The 20,197-nt window shown below is 39.8% G+C and overlaps 1 protein-coding gene across 1 annotated transcript; it reads right to left on the bottom strand.

The window, feature by feature from the left end:
* Positions 1–4,420: 4,420 nt before the first annotated feature.
* Positions 4,421–19,130, bottom strand: LOC140240962 (protein SET-like). The gene is made up of 7 exons (XM_072320735.1): positions 19,020–19,130; positions 16,511–16,707; positions 10,286–10,408; positions 8,649–8,762; positions 7,445–7,615; positions 6,891–7,076; positions 4,421–4,681 (listed from the first exon to the last, which is right to left on the bottom strand). The coding sequence occupies exons 1-7, from the start codon at positions 19,090–19,092 to the stop codon at positions 4,589–4,591; spliced, it is 957 nt and encodes a 318-aa protein (XP_072176836.1). The 5' UTR covers positions 19,093–19,130; the 3' UTR covers positions 4,421–4,588.
* Positions 19,131–20,197: the final 1,067 nt, after the last annotated feature.

Genomic DNA, 20,197 nt, shown 5'->3' with positions numbered 1-20,197 from the left:
GTCAACTGTGCATGATTGTGTTTGACGTCTCAGACTGGGAAATGGCTAAAGGAAAACAACAGACAGACACACACACACACAGACTGAGACACACAGTCACACACACAAATAATCGCTCTTTTTAACAAGGTTCCAATGTATTTGTCAGTAGGGACAAACCACTCGTCTTTAGAACCATCACTCCCATGCAGTATATTAATGGGGGGGGGGGGGGGGGACATAAATGTTGCTTTTTTTATCAAATATGTACTCACAATCACAAGTTGAGGGCTCACCGCTCAATGTATCTAGCTGCAATGAAATGTCCGTTTCAGGATCAATCTAACATGTATGCAACAGAAGATGCATCAGACATTATAGCATACCAAATGTTCCACAGACGAATACATATCACTTGTAATTCTCACTATCACGTGTAACTGTAAAAACTCAAACAGTGGTGGCGCTATTTAATTTCTGTAACAATGAGCGAGCTCTATTTGATCATAAACCAAGAACACACATCACTATCTCTATCTAAAACTACAAGTTTTGAAGATTTTCTTAGCAACTGTTGTGTTGGGAAAAGACATATCAACTGTAAATTTTCAAAATGCATTTCTGTTGTGAAGTAACCATGATCTTCATGATAAAAAAGGGGTAAAAAAAGATCTAGATGTGATTACAACACATACTCTCTGCCCATGTCTGCTGCACAGTAACCATGCATCAACGGAAGTGCGCAAGTGAACCCCAAGAAGTGTGACCCCACTTGACCTCTGCATGCTGCACATGGGTGCATTAGATTTGCATGTAGCATACTGACCCTTCCACTCGCAACTGAATGTTTACATTTGTATGCGATAGGGAGAATTATATGGATAGAAAGACAGACAAACAGAATGACAGGTTAACAGACTAATACAGACAGACAAGCAGGTAGACTGAAATTACAGGGAGACACTCAATATCACAACGCACACTCCCCAGATTCATTTCCACATACACATGTACAAGCTGTGTCAGAAAAGTTTCAGGACTTGTGTCATAGAAGATTTATTTTAAACCCAAACTCTAAACTAAGAGGTTTCACCTTCAAAGTAATTCATCTGGAGTATTTATGCGTGATCTTAGCTCTCAGCAGTCATCAGATTTTTTTCTACATATTTTTATATACACATCGTCTGTTTCAGGTCGTTCAGCAATGAGCACAGAGCAACGAACATACCTGAAGTTTCTGGTATGGTTGGGGGAAACTCTTTCAGAAGCGCTAAGATTGCTGCAGCGAGGGTATGGAGATGAGACGATGTCATGCACACGTTTTTTGAGCGGTGCAAGAGGTCTTAAAGAAGGACAAGAGGACGTGGAAGATTGCTGCAGCAATCTCAGCTCTTCTGACAAGAGATTTTCCCCAACCCCGTACCAGAAACTTCAAGTTTGTTGCTCTATGCTCATTGCTGAATGACCTGAAACAGAGGATGCGTACATAAAGTTATGTAGACAAAAATCCGATAGCTGCAGACAGTTGAGATTACAGTTACATACTTCAGATAACTTACTTTGAAGGTGAAACCTCTTAGTTTAAAAATTAGGGTTGAAATTAATTTTCTGTGACGGCAGTCCTGGAACTTTTCTGACACATCTTGTACTTGTGAAATTGAAACACACACACCCACACACCCATGAATAGCCAGTGACTTCAACAAACTGGATTTTCATACACTGTTTTTTTTTGTTGGATGGAATTCTAAGTGAAATTTAATTTGAAACAAGAATGTGAGTGTTGGGGAAAAATGGAACCAGTCAACTTTTTGTTTTCCCTTAAAAATAAGTGCAAATACTACAAGGACCAAATATTAACCAACATACACAAACTGTTTTAGCAGAATTCTGTACATGACCTGTGTTCTTGCACCACGAAAGCTTCTCTCATTTTCCACTTAGTAACCTTTGCTTTATGTGACAGCTGCTTCTCTGAACAAAGTGAACACAGATAGGGATCGAAATTTGTACACAGGAACTTGTAGAGTTCTTCCAAGAGCAAACGCCAGAAATTCACAGACAAATCATCATGTCCCATTTTCAATGGTGGCGCACGGACACGGCACAGCGACAAAAGTGCAATCATGTTAATTGTGATATTTACAATAAACGTTAGTATCTACTAAGAACTCAAGATGCGATGCAAATATGCATTTTTTCTTCCTTATCAAAATTTTTTGTTGCTGTATCTAGCAAATTATTTCACAATATTCATCAAATCCAATTCATTATTTTGAGCTTCCTTTTATCATAAGGCTTGATCCTGCCAACGGACATGAAATTTCAAGAATGATAAAGACAATTTGAATGTGGATAAAAGGTGTCATTAACATATGCGTATGATGTGAAGCCTAGTCTCAGGTTAGTGTGGATGCAATCAAAAAGAGGTGTAGGGATTTTGTTGTCACTGAGCCAGCGAGTACAGAAAGCGTACCCTGGAGAAAACATCCTAGCTTTGGTCAGTAAATAACCAATTTCGCAAGTCTTCCAAATTGCATCACTAGTAACGATCAGAATCCAACCATTTTCATAGATGTGTCTGTACAGGTCAGTCAACTCTCAAAAGGAAAAAAAAAGGGTCGGTAATGTACAATTGTTACACTGAATACTAACAGAAGCATAAAACAGAATCACACAGCGATGCCCACGATTAGACTGTAACAGTTAAAACGTAGTAAGACTAAATCTTTTGCTTTTTTAAGTGGTCCACTTAATGTATTCATAGAAATGGCTATTCACCGCATCATTCCGTACCCATTACATCGAATTTGATTTACAGGATTCCATCAACAATCAGGATCTTATGGGAAATACACAGGTAGCAATATATAATAATAAAAATGAGCAACACAAATGAAAGTACAAAACTATATCATTCTTAGAGACTATCTGAAAGCTGGCATGACTAAAGTACACTAAAGCGTACTTAGAGAAACATCCATTATGAGAGATGCAAGATTTGTACATATTTGTTGTCACTTTGTACAAAAAGCTGAAAATTATACCAAGCTACTTGAAGAAAAATGCATCTGATTCCATTGATGACATGAATATGCCTTCTCTATCAACCTCAATGGTCACAATGCTAAAATATGACCGTTTCCAATATCAGCACATACCATTCGAGGATTATCCCCATTTTGAAAATCAAGCGCCACTTTGAATGAAACCAAGTGCTCAATTGTGGTCGGCAAACAAAGTATGAACAGTGAAACTGATGAATGTTGTAGTTTGTTTTTTGTGTGGTTTTTTTTTCGCGTTTTCTCAATCAAGGTCAATGCTCTCTTGCTACAATGCACACAGTTTATCATCCTACGGCTACATACATACACAGAATTGATTTGAATATCTTGCCTCAATTCTGTAAAAATGTGATGGCACTTCCAAATTTCATTCATGTACATCTGTTTAACTAGATTGGGTAATGCAATATCACTGGAGGCCACAACTTGTCTCGTTTCAAATTGTCTAGCATCCTTCCAATCTCTCTTTTTTTTTAGGCGGTTTATCCCTTTTTTCTACCAAAAGAACCAAAAAAAAATAAATAAGAAGGAATAAATGTAATGCACAAATAAAATTTAATAAATTGCTGTCGAGATTAACAATATTTAGTCTACACAGACAATTACAACTTACCTACAAAAGTGATCTATACAATCCAACATGCAGTACTTCATCAACTTAAATATCACAAATTTGTATAGAGCAACAACACAGCTGCTGGCTCTAGTGTACACCATGCTGTCTGGTCATTCTTCTCGTTTATGATACAAAAAGAGACAAATTTGATGCGAGAGCAGCCCTGCACATGGGGCAAAAAATGCACATCGAGTACAATTTTTTTCATTTAAAAAAAAAAGGAAAAAAGAGGGGAGTTCACAAATGCACAAAATATTCAACAACACTTTCATGTTCTCATATCCTTAATTCAAATTCACAATGAATTATATGAAACAAGAAAAACAAATCGTTTCCTCAGCTTGCACTGAAGGTTGAAGAACTGCTGGATATCTTTGGAAAAAATTTACATCAAAAGGGTTGAGGTCAATCATCGATAGTCGTATGAAATATTCAGCGATTCCTGTAAATTGCATCCCACTCCAGGCAAGTCTACAGCTTTTTAGCTCGCATGGGCAATTCAACTTTCAAACTCTGATGATGAACGACTGTTGTGATCTGGTGGACTGACAGTTATAACCATCCAATAGAACAAGCTGATGCGACTCCTTGAACGTGCAAAGTAACTGTGTATTGGGGAATGGCTACAAAAGGAAAACTTCTACGGGGGCTGACCAGGACTTGTTAACGAGGTAATTTTTGTGTCTTAGTTTCCTGGCTTACAATCCCACAAGGACAAGAATGACCACATAAAACTCACAGAAGGTCCAGACCTTTAGAATTGTTTTTTTTTTTTGCTATTGTAATCTTTACAATTATATAAAAATGAAATGAAGACCCCAGAGAAGGAAAAAAAAAAACAATGGAAACATTCAGAAAAATTTTATACAATACAGCTTCTGTTGAGACATCAACCATACGATGACAAATAGCTACAAACGCAGGCTGCTTAGGCCCCTTCCTCCTCTCCTCCGTCATCATCCTCCCCTTCCACCTCCTCCACCCCTTCGCCTTCGATGTCCTCCTCATCATCGTCATCGTCCTACAAAAGAAAGTGCATCGCATATTAAAGGGATCGTATAAGTTTTGGTTGAGACCTAATTTAAAGTTTCTAACTTTTTTTGGTGAGATAAAAAGAATTTAGAAACCTCTTATGAAATATGAAAGAGCATGTAACTCCAAGAGGAATTCAACATTTGATGAAAATTGGTTTTGAAATGGCTAAGTTATTCAAAACAGAGCGATCCTAATGGAGTGTGGGACCCACCTTTTATTACGATTGCTTTGTTTTACTTTTTTTTTTGGGGGGGGGGGGATGTTTCAGTCATTCCAAACCCGATTTTCATCAAATGAACTTTGAATTCCTCTTAAAATGATATGCTCTGTACTATTTCATGTGTTTTCTTGGTATCTCCCAAAAAGTTAAAAGCCAAATTCTCATCTCCACCAATACTGTACCATCCCTTTAACATGGGTTCTGTACATTACACGAAGAAAACGACAGCAAATACGGTGAAGAGCCTCTTGACCCCTAACTTTCAAATCCCCTGGACTTTCTTCCTCTGCCTTGCAGTGGCTACAGTTTTCATGATTATCTTTCATTACTTTTGCTCACATACTTTGATGAAGCATTTCTTTGTGACTGGACATGTGGTTCAAGTGTCAGACTGCCACAAACATAATGTCTGTCAAACACATGCATGTGATGAATTAACTTGCATAATACCATGGCAAAGCAATGCTTATCACCATTGCCAATAACTATTCATGCTTTAATTCGCATATATAAATTCATGTATTGTACTGAACACGCCACATTTTCACAAGTATATTTTGCAAATTGTGAACCACGCATATGAAATGAGAGGGGGGAAAAAATAACATGTATTCCTTTTCAGCAAAGAAGTTGCCCACAGCACAGTTCAGTTATGGGAGGCAGCATTTTAACAAGCCCTTACATTCTCAAAAACAAGAAACAGCTCAAAATACAATGAGATAACATTGGTATTGAGATTTAATTACACAGTTCACATCTATTGAACATTTCGGGCAAACCAACAAGTTGTTCCATGAAATATTATCTATCAAATATCTAAAGAATCTGGAAAAAGTCCTAGTTTCAAACCCTATTTACAGCTTAAAGGGTTTTGTAAGCTCTGTTTCACTAACTACATGTATGTACTACAGTGAACTCCTGTTATAACAAACAAGGTTATAACGAAATTCCGGTTACCATGAAGTAAAGCTTCAGACTGCAACATTATCTGCTCTGTGTTAATTGTTTATTTGCTCAGTTACAACGAAATTTTGATATAATGAAAGAGGACTGCCAGTCCCAAGGACTTCGTTATAACGGGATTCCACTGTATGTTTTTATTTATCATATCAATGTTTTGTAAGTGTGACTGATGTGTGAATACCCTCTGTAACTGACGATAAAACGGTGCAATACAAATATTAAAGGACAAGTTCACCTTCATTAACATAAGGATTGAGAAAATGTAGCATTATTAGTAGAACACATCACTGAAAGTTTGAGGAAAATCGCACAATCCGTTCAAAAGTTATGAATTTTTGAAGTTTTTGTGCAGTCACCGCTGGATGAGAAGACGTCTGCAGTGTCTGATGTCACATGCGTACAACAATATAAGGAAAATGTAAAGAAAATTTCACAAAATTTCATCTTTTGAAAAAAGTACATATTCCCTTGACTCGTTACTGACATATGTTATGGGTAATATTATTCCCATTGCCTTTAGAAAGAGGCAAGTCAGGCGCTCTTTTATTGTGCGAAAAAAAGTGAAAATATGTTGTATTTTCTTTACATTTTCTTTATACTGTTGTACTCATATGACATCACGAGCCTTAGTAGTCTCCTCATCCAGCGGTTCCAATACAAAAATATTACAAATTCATAACTTTTGCATCGATTGTCCAATTTTCCTCAAACTTTCACTGATGTGTTCTACTAATATTGCTGCATTCTCTCAATCCTTATGTTTATGAAGGTGAACTTGTCCTTTAATACCGAGTTATTCACAGTAACATATTAAGAGTTTAACCCGTTGAGGACGAGTCCCGAGTATACTCGGGCAGGTGTCTATGGGAAATGCGTGTTGTAGCAAAATCAAGCCATCCTCAACGGGTTAAATGCAAAATCTTGTATATCCACTTTTATCATTTTAATTTTTCCACAATTAGCCCCCCCCCCCCCCCTCCCAAAAAAAAAAAAATCATCCACAGACATTCACCTCCTCATCATCATCTTCTCCCTCAATATCCTCCTCGTCGAGTCCGCTTCCATCTAAGTCCTCCTCCCCCTCTAGGTCGTCTTCGTCGAGGTCCTCATCATCCTCCCCGTCGTCGTACTCGTCAAGGGCCTCCAGGTCACCGCTGCCCATGATGTCACTCGTGCCTTCATCTTCTGCAGGCGGGACCTACGCCAATAAATTTCGCAACTGATTCAGTAACTGTGGATTAATCAAACTCCTGTAATCTTCTTTGCACTAAAATTTTCTATGTGTGATGACCTGAAGTCTTAATGTTAAGAGCACTTTATGTGTCACTTATTAGGTTTCTTTTTTGTTGTTTTTGTGTTCTCCGTCTGATTTCATATACACTGATATGACACCCCATAACGTTTTCTGAAAAACATCTGCTGAACACTCCTGTTAAAACATACAAAAAGGGAGAGGTTAAATTTGTTTGTTTCAAAAATATCAAATATATACGAGCTTCCAGATAAACATGACAATGGCAATGCCATTACACAGAATAAACACAAATTATCTACATTCTTCCATACCAGGAAATATTGTAAGGGGTTGGGCCAGATATCATCCTTGAGGACCTCTCCGAGTTCATCTGCTCCCGCTTCTGACTGCTCCGTGAACCAGCAGAAGAAGCTCTCATTGTCGGCGTGCGCCCTCTTGCGCCCGTCCTTGAGGTTGCCTGACAAATTCCTCTTGGTCAGATCCTAAAAATGGGTGGTGGAGATTGATCAGACTCTTTTGTTTCTCACCACATATGGTAGATTTACAGAATGGAGTAGAATACATTTAATTATGCAGAACTACAAATGAAAAGATGCTATAAATATGGAGCACTGACTAAACGAATCACACAATCTTAAAAATGTTTTTCATCTTTCCTATCTAGTCAATCATATGAGTGATAGTTTCTTCAATAATCCTGTTTAGAAACAGTTGTGACACTACAGGAAACAGCAAACAAAAAACAAAAACATTGCATTCTTGTAACATCACAAGAACATTAAACATTTAATCACAGTTTCACTACATTAGCAACATGTCATGAGACTAAAAATTATCAATGTCCCATCATTTTGACTTGTGCAACCAACCGATACATGGAGATGAAAATGGGGAGTACAAGTATGCGAGGTTTCTTTCTTATATTGCTATGTACATAAGCCATGGAAGCACTGCTGCTAATACTGTGAGCAGAACCTCCCTTTAGAAAGCACTCATACACAACACCTGCAACCCTCCAAGCACTTGATTAGAAGCCAAGTTACAAGGCTACAGATCAACTAAAAATACATCGACTGTTCACAGGTACCATGACTGAGTAATGTTTGCCTGTAACTGCCAGGCTGCGAGGGAAAACATGTGGAAAGGCTCATTGTCAGTATCCCTCAATCTGAAGGATTGTCAATGTAAAAAGACACTTGGAAGTACAAGGACTGACTTTTGTCATTGGAGATAGCACTCCTCATTTCTGAAATTTTGTTTCGATCCCCCCCCCCCCAGCCATGTTCATGAAACGGAGGTAAGAAATTAATTTGTGGTGCAGCAAATTCATGAAAGATTCCTGATTTAAACATGCATTACTAAAGCAGGGGACAAAGTTCAAAAATGACACAGCAATACTTTAAACCACAATTGGCATGATCTTCACTGTGAAACTGAAAAGTTGATATCTCTGTTTCAAAATGCAATTTGTTGATCCAACCCGATAGACTGACCCATAGACGAAGTCACACTTACCTTGTTGGGTTTCCACCTGATGGACGTTGCATTTGATTTGGGGTCCCCTGTCTCGTTTAAGTGGAACTCTTTGCTTATTACATCATTCTCGAAGTATGGGTTTGGCCTGAAGTACTGCAAAAGACAATTAACAAAGAACTACTTAGAAAACACACAGAGTAGGCAGATAAATGACAAGAACAATGTATCACCATTTTCCCTTTTAAAAAACAGAAATTACTATATTCACCAATGACATTTTGGGCTGGACAGATAGAGAGATGACAATGCAGAAGAAGAAGAAAAAAAAAAATGAAAACGGCAGTGGTGTTTCACCACAATCTGCAGTTAAAAATAAAAATACATAATTCAATGGTACTAATTTGTCATGTACTAATGAACTAAAAGATGCTACCATAAACAAATGATTAAGAAATTGTATCAGCAAGTTGGAATTAGTGTATGGTTAAAGAATGACATTTTATCTGAATTATAGTGACCATTTACATTTACACTGGACCTTTTTACACCATCTATTCATATAGAATTATTTTTATTGCTACCCTCCATACATCATTTACTAATTCACATTCCATAATAAAATTACAGCTGAAAATTGTAAGTTTTAGCCAAAGCACATTGACTTTTCACCTTTGACCAGGAGCTATTGTGCCAAAAATTCAATTAGTGCATCTTTACCTCACTCAGCACACCTGGACTAGCCCTCAAGAAAATTAATTCAGTGTTTGGTTTTGCAGTTTTCTTTAAACTCAACAAGATGTGGGATGGACAGATAGATAATCCCAAAACATCAGCCCCTGACACATTTTAGGCCAGATGCATAAAAACTAGAAAAGCACTCAGAGAGCGCGGACCTCCACCGAGCATCTCATATCCATCCACACACACATGCTAAAAATCCTCCCATTTCCCAATGATAAAGAAGCCTTTTCAGTGTCTCATACCTCATTAGCATCCTGCTGCGCCTCGAGCTTGCGCTCATTGCACGCATGCACACCTCAAATACGCGCAGCTTGAACTCCCTCGTTTGTTGGCCCTTTTTGTCAATGACAATCCTTCAAAAAAAAATTGGTCTGGATCACAACCAAAATTAAAACACCTATCCCTTGTTATTACCAACTCTTTCGGTATGTTTTGTCCAAATCCCTTCACAACTTTCTGAGTTATTTTGCAAAAACACAAACAGACAGACAAACCAAAGCTGGCAAAAGCATACATGTATTACCTCCTTGGCAGAGGTAATAAGAAAAGTTATAACCGGAGCATTTGACCTAAAATAGGACTGTGTGATTATAGTGCTCATCTGAGCATAGCATTTTCACCTTTTCGACATTATTAGACATTAATAACTTTATAACTAATAATACATATTATACTGCAGGACAATGTGCTCTGTGGAATGTCAACCCTTTTCCTTACATTCTTGAGCCACAAAATAAAATAGCCAAACAGTACTTGCATGCGCCTACTATATCTGCATATGACACATTAGTAACAAATAGACCTCTTGTCACAGTTTTCACAACAAATATTTGTCATACCAAAGAATACGTCTTTCTACTGCATGCACACACAAATGAAAACCTTTCCTTAAAGATGAAGACAAATGATATGAACAAAGTGCGTGAAGTACTTACAAAGTTAATTCTGTAACCTGATTTGATGTCATCAAACTCTTTAACCTCGACTTTGGTGAGGTACTGTAGTGCTTCTTCGTCTTCTTCGTCTAAGAGCATTGATAATTGAGGGTGATGTGTGAACTGGGATGAACAAGATAGGAGTCAAGGAATTCTGCTTCCGGATAAGCATTCTGGACAAACATAATTCATAAGTATGAGGGCAAATGCATCATCAGGACTAATCATCTGTGTGGTCAGAAATAAAGCGCAAATAAAACAAGAGACCCTCGGGTCTAGCGCTCACCTGAGTATCACAAGTTCACCTTTCACGCAGTCACTAATCTAAATTATTCACAGCTCTACTAGAATTTGACCAGGCATTCTCAAGTAGAAGATGAAAATGTACAATAAGGGCCCAATTTTGTTTTAAGATTCCTTAATTTGGGGGGATTGGGGCCCCCTGGGGCCCTCTGGGTGGGGCATGGTGCCCATTTTGATAAATTGAGATCCTGACCCCCTATGGATGCTACCTGCCAAGTTTGACAAAAATCCATCACGAGGTTTTCAGGAAGAAGATGAAAATGTACAATTCAGGCCCCCATTTATACCTTCCCAACCCCCCTCCCCCCCCCCCCTGCCCCCAAGAGGGGTACCCCTGGATCTGCTATGAACAAACTTGAAACTACAGTCATTAATGTACTCACTCATAGTATTATCTTAGCTCTATAACTTCTGATTCTAGAGAAGATTTTTAAAGATTCCTTCATTTTGGGGGGTTTGGGGCCCCCTGGGGGCCCCTGGGTGGGGCATGGTGCCCATTTTAACAAATTGAGATCTTCACCCCCTAGGGATGCTACCTGCCAAGTTTGGTGAAAATTGGTCATGGGGTTCTCAAGAAGAAGATGAAAATGTACAATTTAGGCCCCATTAGGACCCCTCCCCACCCCCCTCCCCTGGGTCCCAAGGGGGGCACCCCTGATTCTGCCATGAACAAACTTGAAACTGCAGTCATCAATGTACTAACTCATAGTATTAACTTAGCTCTATCACTTCTGGTTCTAGAGAAGAAGATTTTTACAGATTCCTTAATTTGGGGGGTTTGGGCCCCCCTGGGGGCCCCCTGGGTGGGGCATGGTGCCCATTTTAACAAATTGAGTTCCTAACCCCCTAGGGATGCTACCTGCCAAGTTTGATGAAAATTGGTCTTGGGGTTTTCAAGAAGAAGATGAAAATGTAAAAAGTCTACGCACGACGGACGACGCACGACGCACGCCGGACGCCGGACGAAGGGCGATCGCAATAGCTCACTTGAGCCTTTGGCTCAGGTGAGCTAAAAATATATATATATATTTTGCACATCTGTGGAGATCATTTGCACGTCTGGACCCCATTCATAAATCACTTCACAACAATTTGAAGACGCAAAAGTTTGTTACAAACTACCATAGAGTATCACAAGTTCACCTTTCACGCAGTCACTAATCTAAATTATTCACAGCTCTACTAGAATTTGACCAGGCATTCTCAAGTAGAAGATGAAAATGTACAATAAGGGCCCAATTTTGTTTTAAGATTCCTTAATTTGGGGGGATTGGGGCCCCCTGGGGCCCTCTGGGTGGGGCATGGTGCCCATTTTGATAAATTGAGATCCTGACCCCCTATGGATGCTACCTGCCAAGTTTGACAAAAATCCATCACGAGGTTTTCAGGAAGAAGATGAAAATGTACAATTCAGGCCCCCATTTATACCTTCCCAACCCCCCTCCCCCCCCCCCCTGCCCCCAAGAGGGGTACCCCTGGATCTGCTATGAACAAACTTGAAACTACAGTCATCAATGTACTAACTCATAGTATCAACTTAGCTCTATCACTTCTGGTTCTAGAGAAGAAGATTTTTACAGATTCCTTAATTTTGGGGGGTTTGGGCCCCCTGGGGCCCCTGGGTGGGGCATGGTGCCCATTTTAACAAATTGAGACCCTAACCCCCTAGGGATGTTACCTGCCAAGTTTGGTGAAAATTGGTCATGGGGTTCTCAAGAAGAAGATGAAAATGTATAATTTAGGCCCCATTAGGACCCCTCCCCACCCCCACTCTTGGTCCCAAGGGGGGCACCCCTGATTCTCCCATGGACAAACTTGAAATTACAGTCATCAATGTACTAACTCATAGTATTAAGCTCTATCACTTCTGGCTCTAGAGAAGAAGATTTGTACAGATTTCTTAATTTTTGGGGGTTTGGGCCCCCCTGGGGGGCCCCCTGGGTGGGGCATGGTGCCCATTTTAACAAATTGAGTTCCTAACCCCCTAGGGATGCTACCTGCCAAGTTTGATGAAAATTGGTCTTGGGGTTTTCAAGAAGAAGATGAAAATGTAAAAAGTCTACGCACGACGGACGACGCACGACGCACGCCGGACGCCGGACGAAGGGCGATCGCAATAGCTCACTTGAGCCTTTGGCTCAGGTGAGCTAAAAATATATATATATATATTGCACATCTGTGGAGATCATTTGCACGTCTGGACCCCATTCATAAATCACTTCACAACAATTTGAAGACGCAAAAGTTTGTTACAAACTACCATAGCTATAAGAGCATCGGGAAGTCATGTGAGGGCATTTAATTGTTGTTTAAAGTTTTGTGTGTCCCCTTTAAAACCCTGAAAATAAGATTCCTTTCATCAGTTGGCATATTGTAGAGGTAGGTAACTAGAAACTTCCCAAGAATAACAAGAGACCTGGGGGTCAGTCTTGAGTTCACCCGAGTATCACAAGTTCACCTTCAATGTATTCTCGCTAACTATTATCTGAGGACATAGCAAACTTGGGGGCATGGGGCAGCTTTGAGGACCTCCATGGGACCATGGTGTCCATTTGTATTATTCTTTCACATTGGTCAAAACAACTGCCCAGGACACTTTGTTAGAAAATTTGACTATGTAGTTTCAAACAAAAAATAAATAAAAATGAAAAAATTGGCCCCCAAGTCAGTTCAGGCTTGACCCCTGGATCAAAAACAATAGACCCGGGGGTCTCACCATCACCCAAGTCTTGCAAGTTCACCTTCCACACATTCATGCAGACTCTTAACTGTGAACATTGCAAACTTGGGGGCAGCTGGCAGCTTTGAGAGCTGGGGCATGATGTCCATTTGCATATTCCATCACACCAGTAAAAATGCCTGCAAAGTACACTATACTTAGAAAGTTTGACTATGCACTTGAAAAAAAAAAGACTTAAAGCTCTATCACTTCTGATTTTAGAAAGAATATTTTTGAGAAATTAATTAATTTGGGGGGTTTGAGTCCCCTGGAGCCCCCAAGGGGAGTGTGGTGCCCAGTTTAACAAATTGTGATCCTATCCCCCTAGTAAAGCTACCTGTCAAATTTGGTAAAAATCCATCATGTTGTTTTCAGAAGAAGATGAAAATGTACAATCTAGGCCTGCATTTGGACCCCTCCACCGCTCCCCTCCCACAAGGCTCGAAGGGGAATGGAGGCATCCCTGGATCTGCAATGAACAGTCATCAATGTACTAACTAATAGTATTAACTTTGCTTTAATCACTTCTGGTTCTAGAGATAGAAGATTTTTTAAATGTTCCTTAATTTGGGGTGGGGGGCCCCTAGGGGCCCCCAAGGGGAGCATGGTGCCCAGTTGAAGACAGTCAGATTCTAACCCCCTCGTAATGCTACCTGTCAAATTTGGTGAAAATCTATCACAGGGTTTTCAAGATGAAGATGAACATAAGTCCCCATTTGGACCCCCCCCCTTAATTTCTTTTTTTTTTGGGGGGGGGGGGGCCCTGGGGGCTCCTGGGGTGGAGCATGGTACCCATTTGAATGAACTGAGATCCTATCTCCCTAGGGATGCAACCTACCAAGTTGGGTGAAAATTCATCATGGGGTTTTCAAGAAGATGATGAAAATGTACAATTTAGGCCCCCATTAGGACCCATCCCATCTCTTTCCCCTGGGTCCCATGGGCAGCACCCCTGATTCTGCCATGAACAAACTTAAAACTACAGTCATCAATATACTAACTCATAGTATTAACTACGCTCTATCACTTCTGGTTCTAGAGAAGAAGATTTTAGAGATTCCTTAATTTGGAGGGGGTGGGGGCCCTGGGGGGTCCCCAGGTGGGGCACGGTGCCCATTTGAACAAATAGAGATTCTATCACCCAAGGCATGCTATCTGCCAAGTTTGACGAAAATCAGTCATGGGGTTTTCAAGAAGAAGGTGAAAGTGTAAAAAGTTTATGCATAATGCACAACGAATTACGGACAATGCATGCCGGATGCCGGACGAAGACTGATCACAATAGCTCACTTTGAGCTAACAAATGACCTTGAAAGTACAGTCACTAATGTATTAAAATCAGAGCATTTCTGTTTTTCTCTATCAGGGGGTTCTGGAGTCCTAGTATTAAATATTTATGTTGTCACCCTAGATATTATAATGCCTGTCAAGTTTGGCAACAAATTTGACTACGTGCTTTTAGGAGCAAGAAGAAAATGTGAAAAATTAGGCCCCTATTTGGCTCCTCTCCCAAACAGGATCAAACCCAGAACTGCTATGAACAAACTTAAAACTGCAGTCACAAGTTATTAACTTACTCATAGCACTAACTTACTTTATCATTTCTGCTTCTAAAGGAGTAGATCTGTACAAGCGTCCTTAAATTTGGGGCATTGCCTACCCCCCCCCCCCAAAAAAAAATGCCCCTTAATGTCCCCCCCCCCCCCCCAAGATCTGCCATGAACAAATTTAGTCATAACTATGACAGTCAATAGTTTACTCATAGCACTAACTTCTGGTTCTAGAGAATAAACCTTCCAGTTCTAGGAAAGAAGATTTGTAAAGATTTCTGGACTTTGGGGGCTCCCTCTTTCCAAAGAGGATGAATGATTGATAATCTGTGGTTATATCCACTGGGTTAAGCTACAACAGCTCCTGCCACCAGACCTCATGATCCTTGTCCGCTTGGCTGTGCTCAGAGCTCAAAAATTAGCAAGTGCAGCAAAAGTGAGTTTCAAACAAATTGGAAAGTTCTTGTACTGCTCTACGGTGACCCTCTTTAAAGAGAGCTGGTGTTTTTGTGTGTTTTTTTTCTTATGAATTAGATTACATGATGAATAAAGCTGAAAGACCCAAACAAGATATCAAAGGTAATCACATTTCAAAGTAAAATCTACCAGAACACTAGTAAATTCATTGACAAACTATCACATGGAACCACTGACATTACATTCACATGTGCATTCCCAGCAGACATGGTTGTACACATCTGGCCAACCCCCTACACAAAATGAGTTGATCCGACACTACTCCAAGGCCAACCCTAGTTTCTATCTCTATTTTCATAAGCACTTTGACTTGAAAGTGGGCAGGATATTTCATGTTGTGCTTTACAAACATCCACCTTCCTTTGAAACGAGTCAAGTCCATTTTTGATATCAAATAAGGTATTAAAACTGAAGAATATTATCTCCAATATACAATTGAGTATCTGAATATAAGAGCGACCCAAGTCCATGGAAGGCCATTTCGAGTAAACTTAAAAAAACTTCGTATCTTTTTTATTTGTCCAATAATATTCTATTTAACTGTGATGGGAAGGCAACATTGTATATACAAATTAGAACATACATTATTATGACAAGTAACATTTACATTAATTGTGGAGAGGCCATTTTGTGTGATGGACTTGTGTCGTTCTTTGAATCATACACATGATAGGCTGCTATATGAGATGAGAGAAACGATGAGAGAGGGCGCTATAATATGAATGTAAGAATGACCCAAGTACTGGACTTGGGTCATTCTTACATTCATTTAAGATTTCACTCATTCATTTCAGGCACTTCTGAGGGTAATTAGGATTTATCATTTATATACAAGATGAGTTCATGCATAAGCTATAATTTCCCTTGTCAAACTGAATTTGGCCAAAAATTGGACTTGGGTCATTCTTATATTCAGGTCTTCAATTGCTTGTTCATATGTGAAAAGGAATGTTTCCACTTTCAGCTCAATTTTTAGTCAATGTCTTCATTTCTTATGTTATAATAAAGCATTTATAACAATCACTAAATATGTTTCGCTGAGTAGAAAACTGTAGCATCCAGCATTGTAGTATTAAAAAGCTACTAACAAACTGAATTAGGGGGGCTGTTTTGCTTCGCTTTTATTTACCTTTTTTTTGGGGGGGGGGGGGTGGAGGGAGAATAGAAAAAGGATACTGTCGTTGACCAAAAGTGTGGGATCTTCTCGATGAGCTTGGCCCTCTTCTCAAAGAAGGGTTGCCTCAATGTGTTGTACTTCTGTTCCACCTTAAGGATCTCCTCACTCGCCATCTCATTCAGGTTGTCAATCTCATTCTGTACATTGTCGATCTCTTCAATGGCCTGCTGGTTCTCCTTGTCGGGGTACTCCCCGGCTACAACAGACGAAACAAACAAGGAAGACACTGAATATTAAAACACTGTCCGGCACAAAGGTAAATGCCTCAATCACAAATCTTGTGAAGTTATCAACCACATCAAAACACACAATCAGCATACCTACACAGTCTTAATGGCTCTTAGCAGTAAAATTCTTAAAGTATTTCAGAGCTGACACAGTACATTCCGAGGCAGGAAGCTCCATTTCGTTCAGTGCACTCATGTTACATTGAACATGGTTAATACAAAATTCTGTTACAACCAAGTAAAAAAATTAAGGTCTCAAAATTGTTACATGTATTGGCCTCTCACTTTAATCACTTTCTCTCTTCCACTGTAACAAAATTTCATGGGTCATTTCGCCTCTGATGAAGATTCTGCTAGGATCAAAAGCTCAGGTCCCTTTTCACTCCATCATACTCCATTGGCTCACCACTATTGGATAAGCAGTTTTCAGCAGCTTTTTTTGCGACATAATGAAATTTCAATACAATGAAAGAAAATTATCTGTCCAAAGGACTTTGATAGAACACAAGTTGCCTGCACTGGGATATAGTCCTCTAGACCTCCTCTTTAGGTTTCAGGGGCAGTTTCATTCATTGATGAAACTGCCTAATCTGGTGTGAGAGTACTGTAGCTTCCTGTAACACATACAAGTTAATTCCTGCTTTTGTTCAATGTACAGGGCATTGATAGAGGGCACCATGTTCCAGTTTGTGTCAGATGACGTCTCAGACATGCATTCACTGTATGTGTGCAATCTGCTGGAGCTGGCGTGCGTATTGCCTTGTGCTGCAAACCAGAACACCCCCTGCCGCAAAATCAGGCACACTGGCTGCTGCAAACCAGCATCCCCTGCCGCACAGAGGGATGTGCTGACCACACACTGACTGGTCACTCTTGACCATGCAAATCACCAATGAGCTTGTAGGTATATTTGTGCGGCACAAAGAAGGGCACAAAGAAGGTTCGCGTGGATGTTGACAAAAATGACTGAGGTTGTCAGACAGCATAATTTACAGCAGCCATAATACCAGACAACATAATACAAAGATTTTGAAAACCGCTACAAGCTTTATGGAGTAAGTTACATTATCGAAGTCCTACAATTAGTGATCAAAGCAATTCTTCCGACCCTACCAGAGAGGCTAGAGGAATTTTTCATGTTTTTAAAGCCGCAGTGATAAGCGGTCTATTGAAATATCTCATCTGTAGTAATAAAACTATAATGCTGATGTTCATAAATACAACATAATATTGCACACTTCTGTACTCTTTCCATGGACATGACAGAGTTAGTGTGGTGTGGTGATGTAGTCATATTCATGATAATCATTGCAGAGCTGTTTTCGGAAGGCAAACTTGCTGAAAACCCAACATAACAAATGCATTACATGTATTTTTTTTTTTTTAAAGAGTCACCTCCAAAATAAATATCAAATTGATAACTGTTGTAAAATCTCTAATGTGGACTTATATGCATACAAATATCATGTGGTTGAGTCTTGAGAGTCTACAAAACTGATGAACCCAACAACCAACCATCCACAAATGGGGAGGGGGGGGGGTTGTCTGACTGAAGTACTGTGATCAGAGCTCTGCAGTACCAGTGCCACGATAAGAATATGTGTCACGAGTTATGCTGGCTGCCAGCTGCTTACTCGTCAAGACTCAGTCTAGTCTAAACAGTCTGCACCAAGCCATTCCTATGACGATGTGTTACAAAGCACAGTATAAATAGCTAGCTGGGATCTGGGGCAAACTCCAACCAGTGATAAATGCAAGTTTAATCAGGCAAGTGGCGAACAATTAGGCTTCAGTAAATGAAAGAATGATCACGATGATACTTGTGAGCGCCACCACACATTCTTCATTTTGACCTGAAAAATTCAGCTATGAACAAAGTCTACACTTTACAGGATATATTATCATGAATGAACCATTTGAGACATTAAACTGTGTGTGAATGCACAGCATATTGCGCAGTGCAATAACTTCATAAACGACAAAGTGATCTGACAAACCGTGCCCACAAATCAGCATTGAACTAAATGGGTCTGAACTGCATTTGCGCACCTCCACCACCACAGCACACTCCACATTTCATCCATACATCCACCACACACATTTATACAGTGCGCGTCATTTGTATACACGGCATATCAATGCATGTACACAATGGAGAACCATGCTTCGCAGTTCCATCACGACAAAGTAGAGTGTCTCCTATGCTAACGCAAGCATCCGAATCCGTGCCTTTCCACTGGCACGTCTGAAATATTGTATAAATTTAGTCTAGTATACTCACGTTCTGATTCCTGTGCATTCTGACCGTTCTTCGTCACTTCTTCTTTCCTGACTTTTGCTGGTGGAGACGACATTTTGTCTTCACGAGGTTACGCTCAGAGGTGACTGAGTCTGCGCAGTGCAAGTACGAGGCAGTTCAATCATTTGCTCACGCTACATTCAGCGGTGACCTCCGTTGATTTCTAGGCCATCCACATAATTTCTTGGAAGCAGCGAAATGAGGACAGCGACGATATTCGCGAACCGCGTGCAAACCATGCTTGTGACAAAAGGCTCCATACTGAACACACGCGGGAACCCGGCCGCATTCAACTCTGACCTTGCAGTTGCACACCTACGGGCAAAATGTATCGCCATACAGAGAGCTCGGGCCATCCATTTTCAGCGTACGCAAAATAGCGCTCCTAATGCGACCAATGAAATTCATTCAATGAGCCCTCTTGCTGCCTGGCGGTGTGATTGTGAAGAAGTAGAGGAAGAAGAAAAAACATATGAAATAAATAAAATAGAATAACATCAAATGACAAATTGGTGAGAAAGGATGGGAGACAGATATCTGAAAAGTCTGTGTAATCATTACTCTTTCGAATTCTAACATATGAAATAAATTGCTCTGCCTGTGTGCCGATTAGATAGCTCTCAGCGAAAGATCGAATATGTTCATTTCAAAAATATGTTCATTTCCTCGTCAAACAGGAATCGCTCTTTGATCAGCAATTAGAGTGCCTAAGTTTAATGTTACATTGCGGAAATTCCTTTATCAATTATGATTAAAAAGAGCGGTGACTGGTCACAATGCACTCGGCTGACTATTGCAGCGAGAATCAAAATGGTTAAAGGTCTAAGTATCTATAAATTTGTGCAATGACGTCAACTCAGGTAATAATACTTTTCGATAGTTTGACTGGCTGCCGATGGGGCGAGAATGAAATGATGTGCATATGACAAATATTGTCTCCAAAGTTTATTATTATCATCATAACACGTGCTTTACAATCCAATGGGAGTTATATTTTAACCTCATCTCCGATGCAATATAATCTCCTTGTGAAAATATAACTCCGGTGGGGATGTCAAATGCTATAGGCCTACTCCTCTGAAAGTCGATATCTGTTGATATGACGTCATATAATGTAATGAAGTATAATGTAATATGATACAATATAATGTAGCATAATA

Source organism: Diadema setosum, chromosome 17 (assembly GCF_964275005.1).
Source record: "Diadema setosum chromosome 17, eeDiaSeto1, whole genome shotgun sequence".
NCBI classification, from domain to species: Eukaryota; Metazoa; Echinodermata; class Echinoidea; order Diadematoida; family Diadematidae; genus Diadema; species Diadema setosum.
This window is presented reverse-complemented; position numbering and strand designations above follow the sequence as displayed.

Bases quoted from the DNA above. Each gene is read 5' to 3' on its own strand.
- LOC140240962 (XM_072320735.1), bottom strand. From the start codon at position 19,092: ATGTCGTCTCCACCAGCAAAAGTCAGGAAAGAAGAAGTGACGAAGAAC. The intron at 10,409-16,510 runs GTATCCTTTTTC...TGTTCATCCCAG, and splicing joins CACACTTTTGGTCAACGACA to TTCACACATCACCCTCAATT. The intron at 8,763-10,285 runs GTAAGTACTTCA...TGTCTTTTGCAG, and splicing joins CAGGTTACAGAATTAACTTT to TACTTCAGGCCAAACCCATA.